This window comes from Saccostrea echinata, unplaced genomic scaffold, assembly GCF_033153115.1.
Source record: "Saccostrea echinata isolate AGI-Se365-2 ecotype Australia unplaced genomic scaffold, CSIRO_AGI_Sech_v1 ptg000015l, whole genome shotgun sequence".
NCBI lineage: Eukaryota > Metazoa > Mollusca > Bivalvia > Ostreida > Ostreidae > Saccostrea > Saccostrea echinata.
Window position 1 is genome coordinate 13,430,287 of NW_026889764.1, and position 12,761 is coordinate 13,443,047.

Genomic DNA, 12,761 nt, shown 5'->3' on the forward strand with positions numbered 1-12,761 from the left:
GCAGCATTACTATTACTAATATTATACATATAACTGAACACATAAAAAATGTCTGATACATCAACAAGAGGCAGCAAGAGTCGGTGCTAAAGGATATACAGAAATCCACTTCTGCCTCATGTAGAACAAACAGATACATAATCTATGGAAAAGAGTATTAAAAAAATTAATAATGATAATATCAATCATGTATTTATATATATATATATATATATATGTATACACTGTAAAAAATGATGTTTAACTTGTGTTTAATTTTTAAACAGTCGTGTTTTACAATTAAACATAGTGGATTTAAATACAAAACATTAGCGTTTTATAAATAAACACTGCTATTTAAACTGGTGTTCAATTAGTATGGTGTTTAATCATCCATCTTAAACTCGTAAAGTTCATACGCATCAAATCAAAAAATAAATTAGGTGTTGCTTCTCAGTATTGCTGTGTGCATTTGCCATTTGTATAATTTCTTAATTTATGAAGTAATTCCGCACATAATAGAAGATATTTTTCGACACAGAAAAAAATACGAATAGCCAGGCAATATGTTGACTTTAGATCATACCAATAGCAATTACAATTAACATTAATTTATAGTAATTTTGTGCAAAAAAATCATAATTTTCATAAACTGTTAAAGGGGAAAAAGAAACAAATATTATGATGACTTTTAGAATTGTATCAATATTTTAATCACCGGTGTTTAACACGAGTGTTCATTTCTTAACCATCATATGTTTATAAATTAAACACATGGTATTTATAGAGAAATTGCAAATTAAACACGTTATGATAGAAAATGACGCAATTGATTATGTCATAACATCCCATTTGAACGCAGAAGATGCAGAATCACGCATATACTGACAAGAAACACCATATCTAAGAAGGAAACAGGAGGTATTTATACATTTCTTTATATAAAATCTGAAAAAAAGATTGTTAAATACATTTAAGATCTATAATACTTTTCATTTATGAAATTCAGGATGTTTCCTATCGTTAGTAATCGTCCTGAGTGCAATGCGGCCATGCGAAGCGGTAGACGATAAAATATTTGTAGTCTTTTAGTACTTTGACATCTAATTAATTTGCAGGGACGTTCATCTGTTATTGTGAATCCTGAGAAGTATACATTACTTGATAAAGGAAAGGGATTTTAAACGAAGATCATACTTAACCTTGAGAGGTGAGTTTAAAGGGCATTCAAAGAAAAAGGGTCACCCCACCCCACTCTCCCTACACACACACACACCATTGAATTCCTGGTATGTAAATGTAATCCAATTACCTGCCCTTGATAAAATTTATGCTCCCTATCACGCATTATTATGATTATTTGCTGACCATACACAACACATGAGCGTTAACAACATGCAACAATACAAGTACCAACAATAATTTTCATCCCCAGCCCGCGCACTTTTAATTTAAGGAGACTTTACATTTTTGGGGTTTACATGATAGAAAATATCTTGGATAACCCCCTCCCCTTCTCTTAATTGTTGCTGTTAAGCTGCTATTTATTTTTAAAACACTTATTTTTTACAGTGTACATGTACCTTTATTATGTGAATTAACAGAGATGTATCAGAATACAATTGCAATAATTGAATGATACAGGAAATATAGATCTATTACTATATTTTATTTTGAAGTAAGCTGCTTTTCTTTTCAGAATGCGATTTGACCCCCCCCCCTTTCCCACTACATGTACTTCCTTATTTCATGTTTTTCCCACTACGCCATTCCAATTCCACCAAAACAAACAAACAAACAAACAAACAAAACAAAACTAAACTAAACTAAACAAAAATTTATAGTTATAAAAATTATACATAATTCATAATGAGTATCTCAAATACATACAAATATTATATAAGTTCTTAATTATATAAATTGTCCTCGTAGAAAGATATTAAAATTTCCTTTCCAAAATGAAGGTACACTGTACCAAATGCCAAGTTTAAACCTAATTTTACAAGTTCTTAAAAAATTTAGAAAGAATCAAACAAAATAGACTACTGATTTTACGGAGTTTTTTTTCTTCTCTGATCTGGGGTGTCAAAAACCATGCAAGGCGTGCGTGGACATAGAAGAAAAAAAAAATCTGGAATGACTTTGCTCCATGACCTAAATAGTCTCACGCGCAAGTATATTACTTCGTTCAATTTTTTTTGTATACGTACACATCTGTACATTTTTCCATCACTGTATTTGCTTGAACGTACCTGTTTGTTTTTTTTCTTCTTCTTCTTCAAGCTAAGCTATGTAGTAATTACTCAGAATAATCAAATGACCTATTTTCTCAAGACACGACTGTATACGTGTTTTTCATAAGAAAAATTAATAAATGAATAAAATTGATAATAGACTTGTTTTGGAGGGAATGTCAATTAAGTATTATAACACTTATAGATCATTTGACAATAAAAAAAAAAACTTTGTAGAGTGCATTTTGATATTATATTTTCTTTTTAATTAATAAAAAGATTTATAAACACCTGGGACACGCAAACATCATTTAAGAAAAGATAGAAGAATATTCCTTCTGGAAAAATAGCAACTGAATTCTTCACTCCTGTAACAATTTAACTGTTTTAAATTTTCAATTCTATCTGTAATTAAAGTCATTCAGTTCAGATGCATGTAAAATCTTTAAAATCTACGTTTAAAGAATTAGATCATAACTCCCCCCCCCCCGCAATACTTGCATGTACAAGTTTAATTGGATATGTAAATGTATCTATCAAATGAGGGATAATAGGGTTATGAGTTTCTAAATACTTATAGAATTCGAATAAAAATTTACATGTATACAATTTTAAAAACCTGATGATCTTTTAAATCAGTGACCATTTCGTAATTAATCGAAATATATTAAGAACTTCCTGGATGATTATTTTCTGAAGTTTTTGATATATCTCAATTAAAGTCTCAGTTGACGATTTTTACAACAGAATTATTGCTTTCTTTCAAAAATATCTTTACAATATGAAATTATATGATTTATTTCAGCAAAGCCTACTGTGAGTACTCTATAGCTACATCTTTCAGCGATCAAAGACATGTAATTTTTTAAAAAAATTTTAATCACATTAATTGTTCTATATGAAAAATGTATGCCAATGTTCCCTTTGGTTAGTCCTTAATGCAGGTTTGAATTAAATGTCATCGCAGCCCACATGCATGGGAAGAAAGTTGGATCCGCGCATCGAATTTGTTACTTCCGCTTTTGCAGCGAGCTCGCGCGAGAAGAAACGCGAATTGGTCTTTTCCTCGTGTCCACCATAATGAAAGCTCGTGGAGATGTAATTTTCAATTAAATTTATATTTTTATTGATCCTTTTGTCAATTTTTTATGTATTGTTAATTGCAGAAGTAAACATTGCTCTAGAATCATCAGTGGGTTATATATTTTTTCACTTAAAATATTACTCATTTGAGAGAAACAGTTTGAAAAAAAAGGGGGGGGGGCAATGCCATGTGATGAAGTTCTGGATGTGTTGTTATACATTTTTCTTCGAACTTTTGATTTGATATAAATTCTGTGATCAAGATTACAAAGTAAAGGAATAGTGTGTGCAGTATGCAAACGAGTGTGCATGTTTTGAAAACGAGTTTGAAATTCAAGATGTTTTGGTTATTTTTCGCAGTTGAAAGAGTACCAGGTGGTCGGGCGGATGATGCCTCGCCCAAGGGACCGTACCCCTGCTCTGTACCAAATGAAAATTTTTGCCCCAGACAAGTGTACAGCTAAGTCTAGGTTTTGGTACTTTGTGTCACAACTGAAGAAAATGAAGAAGACCCAGGGGGAAATTCTCCAATGCAGAGAGGCAAGTATCCAATATACACTGTTTAAAATCATGTTAGTATGGGATAAGTATTAGTTATTTTCACTGAAGCAAGTACTTAACAATATTCATTCAACAAGATAGACAAATCATCAATGTCTCTAAAATATAGAAATTGTGCTTCAGTGGGAAGTATCTGTGTGAAGGAATTTTTCGGGGTTTTCATCCCTAAGGCCTATTATTATTAGTTTTATTTCAATTTTCTTATTATGATGATGGCAGATAGATGACAGTGTTGGTGGTGTTGTACTTACCATTAAGTGTTTATCTGCCAAAAAGTAAATGTACACCAACATAAGATCCCTCGTCTATCTGTGATTACTGGCTTGAACGAGTGTTATGTTGGACAACTAGTGATGGGAAATCGGAAAAAAATCATAATCGATTATCGGTAATAATCGGCTACACATAATCGATTAATAATCGTTTATAATCGAATCTTTAACTTAAATAAAATAAATATAAAAAAATTAAACTTATTCAGATTTAAGTTCAGATTTTACCCCAAAAAATCATTTAATTAATTATATTCATATATGTTTATTAATTTTTTCCTTTAATGAAGTGGAAAAAAGGATTTCTTTACTTTAAAAAAAATATATTGAATGGGAATTTATTTTAAAAAAAATTCTCATTAAAAATATTGAATGGGAATATTAGTCCCACCTTGCATAAAATTTATTTATTTCTTGGAATTTCAAGTTTAAAAAGTAGTTATCCAGAATTTGGACCCGTTTTCCTGATTATAATAACGTTTACAGATCATCTGTACTATTAATATTTTCCTGTGTATAGTAAAACCTCTTAATATTGTCCATTTTTCTGTTATTAGTCTGACCCTATAATCAATCATGGCGGTAAATATCAACATGGCATGCATACCTTCGATATTTTAAACATTCATCACTACTTTAAAACCCTTTGCACGTGGATTTGGTAATAAAATTAAAGTATTAAAATATTATTTTTTGTCAGCGATGTCGGCGACATTTATTTTGTAATCGATTAGTAGCATCGAAGAGCTCCTAACGACCGACAATCGATCGTCGGCGACAATCGGCCCATCACTATGGACAACTATACATACTTTCTGTATACCTCATGGTGTAAGCACCAGGACAGTACAGTAAACCAACTATTATTCAGGACATCTTTTATTCGTGATTTTGAAATCAATCTGCCACTACAAATTTTTGTGACTGAGAAAACACTTAAATACACAAGAAAATCATTGGTTTGTGGCGAGAAATACTGTGCATGTACATAAATTGGCGTATTTTAGGAATGCCTCTAATTCTTGGCCAAATAATTCGAAGCAGATTATAAAACAGCGTAAACTGACCCAAACCAGGTTATACTCGAATAAATTGGCCAAGTATTAGAGTCATTCCTTATAATTTAATTTTAAAATCATTAAATAACTATGGGTGTAAAATTTCGTTGCTTTTTATTAGTTCAAATTTGCCGCTCAATAATACAACCCTAGTAACGGAAGTGATGGGAAGCAAGGGGAGGTAAAAACTGATACATAGGCCTAGCAGCCTTGTTGTTTGTTTACATGTGGTAAGATCGGATTATTGTTTGAAGTTAAAGGTACATTTATTAAATCTGGAATTTTCCATGAATCCCGAGGACTGGAAATGAGAGGATTGTATGGATACAGATGATTCAGCTGATTGTCGGGGGGGGGGGGGGGGGTCCCCATACCAAACCAGGTTATACAGAAATAATTTGTGTTCCTTTTTGGATATTAACCAATCAGAGGCTAGAATACAAACAAAATTAAATTATTCAAAATTAAGCGCAATCACTCGATATGGAGTTGTTGGCATAATCATGAATTAACGCTACACATGCATTGTATGTATAAATGATTTCTTAGCGGTATTTATAATTTAGCGCATCGTTCTCTGTGCCAAAGCCGCTAAAATATGAAGCCCGCTTTTTAAAGTACAATGTACACATACAGTATTCACAAACTAAAGAAGACGTTTCTCACATGCAAATCATGGTTGAATACAGTATACACTGCCTCTTTAATGAAATATTATGTGACCAAAAAATTGAGGTGACCTGTATGTAAGGATGTAAATTATCTTGGCTAAGTATCTTGCAAGCTGCCAGTATTAATAATCTCTGAATATACTCTTGTATAAACAGTATTTTATTTATATAAAAGAAACAAGAATAGAGTATTTGATATGTTGATGAAGGATATTCATATTTCTACAGTCATTTATAAAAGATACTTTTATTACTTAAGTCCTCTTTGAGTTTTATTTATTAAAGATAATCTAATTAAATGGAACAACAGGAATAATTTAATGATTTTTTTTGGTGCACCTTAAATGTGATAAATAATCTGTCTATGTTATTGTATGAAGGAGAGTAAACTTTGAGGAAAAACTTTTGTAATAATATACATGTGTACTTGTAAACGAGATTGTTAATGTTTACAGTTCTAAATAAATTTTCATACTTTCTGGTTCAAATCAGCTACAGTCTTATTATTATGATGCTGAGTGTTCACAGTGTTTTTCACCCATGATTTAAAAGCAATTTAAATTTTTTTTTTGTTCAATTGGTGGAAAAAGTAACATTGAAATCTAAGAAAAAAAGTTAAATATATCTTGATTTTAGGGGAAAAAATTACCACATTTCCAAGGGGAAAGGCTGTAATCTTGGATCTGAAAAACACTGGTTCATACATCATTAATTTCAGATTTCTATCATGTAAGGGGAAAAAAAAAATTCATTACAAAATTATTAGATTTTTGAATTTAATTTTAGATGTACGAGAAGCACCCCTTGGTGATCAAGAATATTGGCATCTGGCTGAGATACGTCTCTCGTAGCGGAATCCACAATATGTACCGTGAATATCGCGATCTGACTGCGGCTGGTGCTGTGACTCAGTGTTGTAAGTATAATGACTGTCATCCAAAAAACATATCATACAGCTGAACTTGGGTATCTAGAACATTAATATCTTGAATGTCATGAATATTTTGAATTGAGGTGAAAATAGCATTCAGAAAACATCTAAAAGGGAAAGATAAAATGAGTTTTCCAACAGTAGTGTCATTAATGCAGTATTTGTAGTTCAGTTAAAGAGCGATAACTCATTTTTAAGTTAATCCCCCAAAAATTGAAGTGGAAAGATAAGGGATTTCTTTGTTTTAGAGCTTATATTCCATAAAATAGAAAAGATTGTCTCCAAGTTATTCAGTCCTTGACAAATTCTGGGAGTCCAATGTCTGGGACCTAGTAGAGTTGGAAGGGGCATGTGGAAATGCATACTTACAAGCCCAAAGGGCATGAAAATTTTGAGTCTTAAACCTACATATTGTTTATAACAAAGTGTACTTTCACTTTTGAATCGAATGATCAATTCATTCATCAGATGTAACACATCAAATTAAATAGCATCAATAACATTAAATGTACTTAAAAGTGTTTGTTTGATTTGATTTATTCATCCAAAGTGAAGCATAACATTTGAATGACAGGTTATTTTTCTTTATTTAGGAATACTCTTGTTAAGCAACCACTGGGAATTTTTTTTTTGCATGTTCTGTAAATTATTTAATATGTAATACATTGATAATTATTAGCTCACCTGAGCTGAAAGCTCAAGTGAGCTTTTCTGATCACCCGTTGTCCGTCGTCCGTCCGTCCGTCTGTCTGTCTGTCCGTCCGTCTGTAAACTTTTCACATTTTCAACTTCTTCTCAAGAACCACTGGGCCAATTTTAACCAAACTTGGTACAAAACATCCTTGGGTGAAGGGGAGTTTAAATTGTAAAAATGAAGGGCCAAGTCCCCTTCAAAGGGGAGATAATCAAGAAAAGACAAAAATTGGGTGGGGTCATTAAAAAATCTTCTTCTCAAGAACCACTGGGCCAGAAAAGCTGAAACTTATGTGGAAGCATCCTGGGGTAGTGTAGATTCTAAATTGTTCAAATCATGACCCCCGGGGGGTAGGGCGGGGGCACAATAGGGAATCCAAGTTTTACATTGAAATATGTAGAAAATATCTTTAAAAATCTTCTTCTCAAAAACCACTGAGCCAGAAAAGCTGAAACTTATGTGGAAGCATTCTGGGGTAGTGTAGATTCTAAATTGTTCAAATCATGACCCCGGGGGGTAGGGCGGGGGCACAATAGGGAATCCAAGTTTTACATTGAAATATGTAGAAAATATCTTTAAAAATCTTCTTCTCAAAAACCACTGAGCCAGAAAAGCTGAAACTTATGTGGAAGCATTCTGGGGTAGTGTAGATTCTAAATTGTTCAAATCATGACCCCCAGGGGTAGGGCGGGGCCGGAATAGGGAATCCAAGTTTTACTTTGAAATATATAGGAAAAATCTTTAAAAATCTTCTTCTCAAAAACCACTGGGCCAGAAAAGCTGAAACTTATATGGAAGCATCCTGGGGTAGTGTAGATTCTAAATTGTTCAAATCATGACCCCCAGGGGTTGGGCGGGGCCACAATAGGGAATCTAAGTTTTACATTGAAATATATAGGAAAAATCTTTAAAAATCTTCTTCTCAAGAACCACTTGGCCAAAAAAGCTGAAACTTAAGTGGAAGCATCCTGGGGTAGTGTAGATTCTAAATTGTTCAAATCATGACCCCCGGGGGTAGGGCGGGGTCACAATAGGGAATCCAAGTTTTACATTGAAATATGTAGAAAATATCTTTAAAAATCTTCTTCTCAAAAACCACTGAGCCAGAAAAGCTGAAACTTATGTGGAAGCATTCTGGGGTAGTGTAGATTCTAAATTGTTCAAATCATGACCCCCAGGGGTAGGGCGGGGCCACAATAGGGAATCCAAGTTTTACAGTGAACTAAATAGTAAAAATCTTTAAAAATCTTCTTCTCAAGAACCACTGGGCCAGAAAAGCTGAAACTTATATGGAAGCATCCTGGGGTAGTGTAGATTCTAAATTGTTCAAATCATGACCCCCAGGGGTTGGGAGGGGCCACAATAGGGAATCTAAGTTTTACATTGAAATATATAGGAAAAATCTTTAAAAATCTTCTTCTCAAGAACCACTTGGCCAGAAAAGCTGAAACTTATGTGGAAGCATCCTGGGGTAGTGTAAATTCTAAATTGTTCAAATCATGATCCTCGGTGGTAGGGCAGGCCACAACAGGGAATCCAATTTTTACATTGAAATATATAGTAGAAATCTTTAAAAATCTTCTTCTCAAAAACCACTGGGCCAGAAAAGCTGAAACTTATGTGGTATCATCCTGGGGTAGTGTAGATTCTAAATTGTACAAATCATGACCCCCAGGGGTAGGGCGGGGCCACAAAAGGTATAACAACGTAGGAAATCAGGTGAAGAACAGCAAGGCCAAAGTTACTCAGGTGAGCGTTGTGGCCCATGGGCCTCTTGTTTTATTTTGTAGACCGGGATATGGGAGCCCGTCACAGAGCAAGAGCATCAACGATCCAGATCATCAGAGTGGAGGAGGTGGCGGCATCAAAGACACGCCGACCAAACATCAAACAGTTCCATGTACGTAATAAACTGGGTTTGTTGACCAATTGTTAATATCAATCTTGGTTAGGCTTATCTGAAAATCATAATAGGATGATGATAATCATGCATGATTCTGAAGATATAGTACTGAGTGAAAAGACAATGAAGTTACAGGTAGCTGCAGGGATTTTCCACTGCCCGTGTAGGGCTGAATATGGGCCCCATTCCCAATTGCAAAATCCCTCCCTTTTCCCCAAAAATGAACCCACAAAGTTAACATGATCAAAGTTCTGGTAAAAAAAAAACCATGGACAGGTTTAAAATCTAAATGAAATGAACAAAATTTTAAGAAACTTGGCTAAAACTTTATTATAATTGATCTATTCTCTGATCTACAGTTCTGAATGAGTAAATGATCAATTTTATTCATCATAAGTGTTTATTTCTTGAAAAACTCCATGCAATAAAATTTCCCAATAAGTGATAAAATGTTGTGAAATTCCCAATTCCATGGGCCCCATTCCCAAAATGGAGTGGAAAATCCCTGAGTTGACAATTTTTTTTTTTTTTACCGTACGGTTACCTGAGGGGAGGGAGTGGTCTTAGTAGTACATGTACTGGTCATGGCTACAGGCAACAGTACAGCTTCATTTAATTTTTCTATAGATAAAATAATGCATGGCCTACCTGTATTATTAACTTGAAAACTTTTTTGCTATATATACCAAAGAAAAAAAAATTATTTAAAAAAAAATTGAAATAACACTTTGTATTTAGCTGAGGCGTAAAGAAAGAAAAGAAACACCTATAATTCAGTTTCCTTAATCCTTATCTAGTGTAAATTCAGAGACTTTGTTGTCTTGACTTCGTGAATATTGAGGAATTTTTTTTAGAGCAGGAGTTGTGATATCTATAAAGAAATTGCTTTCCAGTTTTCCATACCTGTATATTTATTTTTTATTTGTTTGTTTTTGTTTACAGAACAGCAAGATCCGATTCCCTCTCACTCACAGACTGAACAGGAAACTGCACAAGCCAAGATTCACAACATCTCGGCCACACTTAACGTTCTAAAACAGTGGTGTTTTAGAGACAGTGCTGTACATACAAATAAAAAAAATATACTAAACTGTCAGTGTTGTACATTCAGGTATCATGTACTCCAGCATGGTAGAGGTTCACTGCAAGATACTTTTGACTAAGGAGCGTAGTTGTTAACCAAGGCTCTTACTCGTAGGAGTAAGATAACAGAACGGCTAAAAGAGAAAAGCATAGCAAGAATAATATTCCATCCCCATTTCAGACTCTGAAAAGAAAATTTTCTACCCCATTTAAATCCAAAAATACACTAAACAAACATTGCATTGCATGCAAATCATCAAAATAAACACATTTAAATGTCAATTTTTTTAATGAAATATCTTCAGATTCTATTTGTCACCTACCATAAACTCGAGGATATCACTTCCTTTTTTTAAATGTCTTTCTGGCCAGAATCTGCCCCGCTATGAAATAATTTTGTTGATTTCTTTGTCGCCTATCTTCATGATGTCCTTAAACATGAAAATATCAACTTTGGTACTGTTTTACATTCTCTGTGCCAGAACACATTCACTGATGTTAGTTTGCCATCAATGTCTATAGTCTTTAAAACATCTAAATATGAAAGAGATGTGGCAAACTCAGTGGTGTCTTCTGTTTTGTGTTAGCTGGGTAATGAAGTGCGACATAGATAAAACGTTGTCAAAACATCTATGTGTCAATGTTTTATGAATTTTTCAGTTATATGATTTAGGGAATATGTTTGCGTTTACATATTATATTGACTATTGTTTTAAATTAAAACTCCTCTCCTTTTCAGAGTTTATCTGTTGTAAAATGTTAATTACAGATGAAATACAGTTGAATCTTGAAAAAAAAACCAAAAAAAAAAAACCAGATAATTAAGAGGTTGATACTAAATGTCATGCATTAAAAAATATTGATGCAGATCCTCCTTATTTTTCAATGGAATCGAGTACATATTATATACATATTGTATATATAATCAGCTTGTACACCTGATAAAATTATTGGGTATTTTATATACATGTATACGTGTTCCCAATTACTGAGTATATCGTTAAATTTGGCTTAGACACCACAGCTAGTATGCAGCATTGAATACAATGAATCGGGGATATTGCATGCTATTTGGTATACTAAGTGCGCTATACCTCTTCTTCATCATTAAGTATTTTAACCTTTCATCTCCTTCCTTATTTTTTTAATGAAAAAAAAATTAAATCCTATGAAGATTCAGTGATAAAAGAAATAATTAGAAACAAAATCATTTTTCCTGATAATTTTCGTCGATGTATAACTTCTGTCGTATGAGAATATTCTGTTTCAAGTTGAGCGAAGTATGTGATGTTTTCAAAACGCTTAAAACTATTAAGATAATACTTCAATCCCTTTCATTCACATATGAATTATGTGTTTATATTTAGAGCAACTCTTAGCAACTACGATGCGCGCGTATTTAGACATGCATTTTTATATTAGTTCCTCGGTATAAAAAAGAGAAAAAAAAATAACGTTAGCATCTAGTGAATTGTATGTTAAATCAAAGTTCTGCAAATATCAACACTATTAAAATAAAAACAACAGAAACTATTTCATAACCTTTGAATTTAATTTACACTAGACAAAATTGTTGACGCACCACTCAATATTTTCCCTCATCTGTATAAGGAGCATTTGTCTAATCGGCAAAAGTAAAGTTAATAAGCCATTTTGCTCAACGTATCCGAATCTGTGGATGTCTTTGAGTCAAATCAACTCAAAATGACCTTGTCCGAGAACACTTTCTAGCTCCAAGCTGCATGACTGCGCACCGTTTGTGGTTACTGGTGGTGGCCAGTGAGGTTGCAACATTGATGGTTTCCATATCTTTGAATTATGATGTAGAGCGTTTTGGCATTTGTCCCACTCTTGCAGTTGCAATGCTCAAAGCGATACAATCTAGCAGTTTAGTCGTGTGATGTCTATTAAATGTTGTGGCCACCTATAGAAAACATGTATATATTTTGTTAATCTGTATTCCCACTCTTATTTTAACCCTCTGGCTGCGGGAAGGACACATATGTCCTTTTACCGTTCGCTGCGGGAGGGACATATATGTCCCTGGCGACGTCATAAATATTGCGTGATTTCTCTCTATTTTTATCGAGATTTTCTTTAGTATTATTACATTTTCACAGCATTTTTTATAAAAAGATTGAATAATTTATTTAAGCATTTGCATTTAAATGTAAGTTAAATAAGTCAGTGACACATTTATTTAATCATTATATTATGTTCACGTGTATTTTTTTCCCATGCATGTGGTTAATTCTTAAATGCGCAATCAAAATACTTTTTCATATTATTATA

At 33.1% G+C, this 12,761-nt stretch overlaps 1 protein-coding gene across 1 annotated transcript; it reads left to right on the forward strand.

Moving 5' to 3' along the window:
- The first annotated feature begins 3,256 nt into the window (after window positions 1-3,256).
- LOC133187552 (large ribosomal subunit protein eL20-like) lies at window positions 3,257-10,476 on the forward strand. Its single transcript, XM_061322953.1, has 5 exons — window positions 3,257-3,311; window positions 3,657-3,836; window positions 6,645-6,774; window positions 9,274-9,383; window positions 10,329-10,476. Exons 1-5 carry the CDS (start codon window positions 3,294-3,296, stop codon window positions 10,419-10,421), a joined length of 531 nt encoding a protein of 176 aa, XP_061178937.1. The 5' UTR covers window positions 3,257-3,293; the 3' UTR covers window positions 10,422-10,476.
- Window positions 10,477-12,761: the final 2,285 nt, after the last annotated feature.